The 3318-nt window shown below is 37.8% G+C and overlaps 1 protein-coding gene across 1 annotated transcript; it reads left to right on the plus strand.

Annotated features, from left to right (window-relative positions):
* The first annotated feature begins 2125 nt into the window (after nucleotides 1–2125).
* Nucleotides 2126–2887, plus strand: LOC121052820 (secreted RxLR effector protein 161-like). Its single transcript, XM_040518704.1, has one exon. It carries the CDS (start codon nucleotides 2126–2128, stop codon nucleotides 2885–2887), a length of 762 nt encoding a protein of 253 aa, XP_040374638.1.
* The last annotated feature ends 431 nt before the right edge of the window (nucleotides 2888–3318 follow it).

The raw sequence follows: 3318 nt of genomic DNA on the forward strand, positions 1-3318 counted from the left end.
CCTGCTTCATCTTCTATTGCATCTTCGACTTCTAAACAAGTGCTTTTGCTTGAAAATGTGAATGGTGTGGTTGATTCTTGTATTGATTCTGCTACGGTGATTGGTTCTAAAAGAAAGTTTTCAGAAAATTCTCCTTATTATTTGTGGCACAGACGGTTAGGCCATGTTTCTAAAGAGAGACTGCTTCTTCTAGTTAATCAGGGAATTCTTCCTAAACTTGATTTCTCAGACTTGACTGATTGCATTGTGTTAAGGGCAAGTATGCCAAACAGAAAAAGAAAACAGCAACTAGAAGCACAAGTGTGTTGCTACTAGTTCACACAGACATTTGTGGACCTTTTGCGACTTAGACTTTATGTGGTAATAAATACTTTATCACATTCATAGATGACTATACAAGATTCTGCTATGTTTATCTCATCTCAGAAAAAGCACAAGCCTTAAAGAAATTTAAGATTTATAAAGTTGAAGTAGAGAAAGAGTTGAACACAATCATTAAAACAGTCAAATCAGATAGAGGGGGTGAGTTATACAGGAGGTACACTGAGCTTGGCCAGCACAAAGGGCCTTTTGCCTTGTTTCTACAAGAACAAGGCATCCAGGCCCATTACACTAAACCTGGAACTCCCGAGCAAAATGGGGTTGCAGAGAGAAGAAACAGGACTTTTATGAATATGGTGAGGTGCATGATGTGCACTTCAGGTCTTCCTAGGATGTCGTGGGGAGAGGCACTCTAAACAGCCAATTATTTGACCAACATGACACCCATCAAAGCAGTGAGCAAAACACCTTTTGAGCTTTGGAAAAACATAAAACCTAGTGTGTTGCATACCCATGTTTGGGGCTGCAAGGCAGAAGCCAGACCCTATAACCCTCAAGATCTAAACTTGATTCCAAGACTGTTTCTGCATATTTTATTGGCTATCCAGAGAATTCAAAAGGCTTTAAGTTCTATTGTCCTACACATACATCTAGAGTCATCAAAACCAATAAGGCAATATTCATTGATGAGGTTAACTTTACAGATAAGTTTGAGGATTTTGAGTTTGATGAATTACCTGAGATTGAGACAAATGTTGTAGATGCTCCTATTTAAGAACCTGTTGTTGTTTTATCTGATTTTGGTACTCAATCTGCACCTGTAACTCAAAACCATGCTCAAACTGATGTTGTGGCTGCACCATTAGTTCAAGAACCAACAAATGCACAACCACCACCACAACCTGTTCTTAGAAGATCAGCTTTAGCTGCAGATTTTCAGATTTATTTATAGGAGCCAGATTTTGACATTGGTGAGATTAATGTTCCCATAACTTTCAAACAGGCAATTGAAAGTGAAAGATCTCACCAATGGGAGGAGGCAATGGTCTCTGAGCTAAAGTCCATGCATATTAACAAGGTGTGGATGCTTGTTGAGTTGCCAGAAAATCATAAGGCCATAGGTTGTAAATGGGTATTTAAAACCAAAACCCAATCTGATGGAAGTATAGAGAGGTTTAAAGCCAGGCGAGTGGCTAAAGGCTTCACATAGCAAGAAGGCATTGACTTTAACGAAACATTTTCTCCTATTTCAACAAATGATGCTTTTAGAGTTGTCATGGCCTTAGTTGCTCATTATGACATGGAGCTGCACCAAATGGATGTCAAGACAGCTTTCTTGAATGGTGAGCTTGAGGAAGAGATTTACATGAAGCAACCTGAGGGCTTCATTGAACTTGGAACTGAAAAGTTAGTGTGTAAGTTGAATAGATCCATCTATGGTTTGAAACAGGCTTCAAGGCAGTGGTACTTGAAGTTTGATGCAGTGGTCAGTAATTTTGGCTTTAAAGAAAATCAGGTGGATGAGTGTGTGTACATGAAGACAAAAGGGAAAATTTTTATTTTTCTAATATTGTACGTTAATGACATTCTGGTTGCTAGTACCAGTTTGAAGTTGTTGAAAGCTACTAAGGATTTCTTGTCAAAGAAACTTGACATGAAAGATTTAGGTGAGGCTAGCTATGTCTTGGGGATTGAGATCAAGAGGGATAGAACAAAGTATTTGTTGGGGCCGTCACAACAAGGTTATATTAATAAGGTTCTGAAGAGATTTGACATGTAGAGTTATGCAAATGGAGAGGTTCCCATGTCAAAGGGTGACAAATTGACTAAGGAACAATGCCCTCAAAATGAGATTGAAAGAGAGAATATGAAGACTAAGCCTTATGCACAGCTTGTAGGTAGTTTGATGTATGCACAAGTGTGCACTAGACCTGACCTAGCCTATGCAGTAGGCATTTTGTCAAGATTTCAGTCCAATCCAGGCCCTGAGCATTGGATAGCAGGCAAGAAGATTTTGAGGTACCTTCAGAGAACAAAAGACCATCTGTTAGTGTATAGAAGAGTCAAGGAACTTGAGGTTGTAGGCTACTGTGATCCAGATTTTTCCAGTCACTTTCCTTCCTCCAAAAAGTCTACCTCAGGTTATGTTTTCACACTTGCAGGAGGAGCCATTGCTTGGAGAAGTGTCAAGCAAACCTTGATTGTCACTTCTACAATGCAGGCTGATTTTATAGCTATTTATGAGGCTGTTTGTGAAGGACTTTGGTTGAAAAAAATTCTGGTTCAAACCAAGGCAGTTGATAGCATTGTTTCAAAACCTTTGAAATTTTACTGCGACAATTCAGTTGTATTGTTCTTTACCAGGAACAATAAGAGGTCTACTAACTCCAAACACATAGACTTTAAATATTACAGTGTGAAAGAAAGAGTCAAGCATAGGGAAATTGAAGTTTTGAAGGTTGGTACTGATTTTCAGTTGGCTGATCCCTTTACAAAGGCCATGATAGTGGCTGCTTTCAAGCAACATGCTACTGAAATTGGCATTTTGTCAAACTTGGATGCTTGAGATCAGTGGAAGTGCCTTGTTTTTGAATAAGATAGTTTGTTTTAGCATTGTCTTATTTCGAAACCATTCCTTTATTTTTTGGAATTTTCTCATTGTAATGAATTATAAGTTTGATTGAGAATTTTTGGAATTGCATGAAATTGAATTTTCAGTTTTGAGTTGCAGCTCTACATATTGTTTTACATATTGAGATTCATATTTTGGTTAGTTGAATATGATATGGCTGCTGTAGCTTTTGTTATGTTATATTGCTGCAATATGCACCTATTCTATTTTATTTGCAGGTCATTAAAGTGAGTACATGAAGAAAATTTTCAGGCAGAAAGTTCATGCATACAGAACCCAAAAAGAAGACTATCTTGCATTAATGTTAAATCTTTAGAATGATCAGGTAACTTTTGCAAGTTCTGATATCTTCAATGATTCATGTG

Source organism: Rosa chinensis, chromosome 4 (genome assembly GCF_002994745.2).
Source record: "Rosa chinensis cultivar Old Blush chromosome 4, RchiOBHm-V2, whole genome shotgun sequence".
Taxonomy (NCBI): Eukaryota; Viridiplantae; Streptophyta; class Magnoliopsida; order Rosales; family Rosaceae; genus Rosa; species Rosa chinensis.

Coding starts and splice junctions, on each gene's coding strand:
- LOC121052820 (XM_040518704.1), top strand. CDS start 2,126: ATGTCAAAGGGTGACAAATTGACTAAGGAACAATGCCCTCAAAATGAG.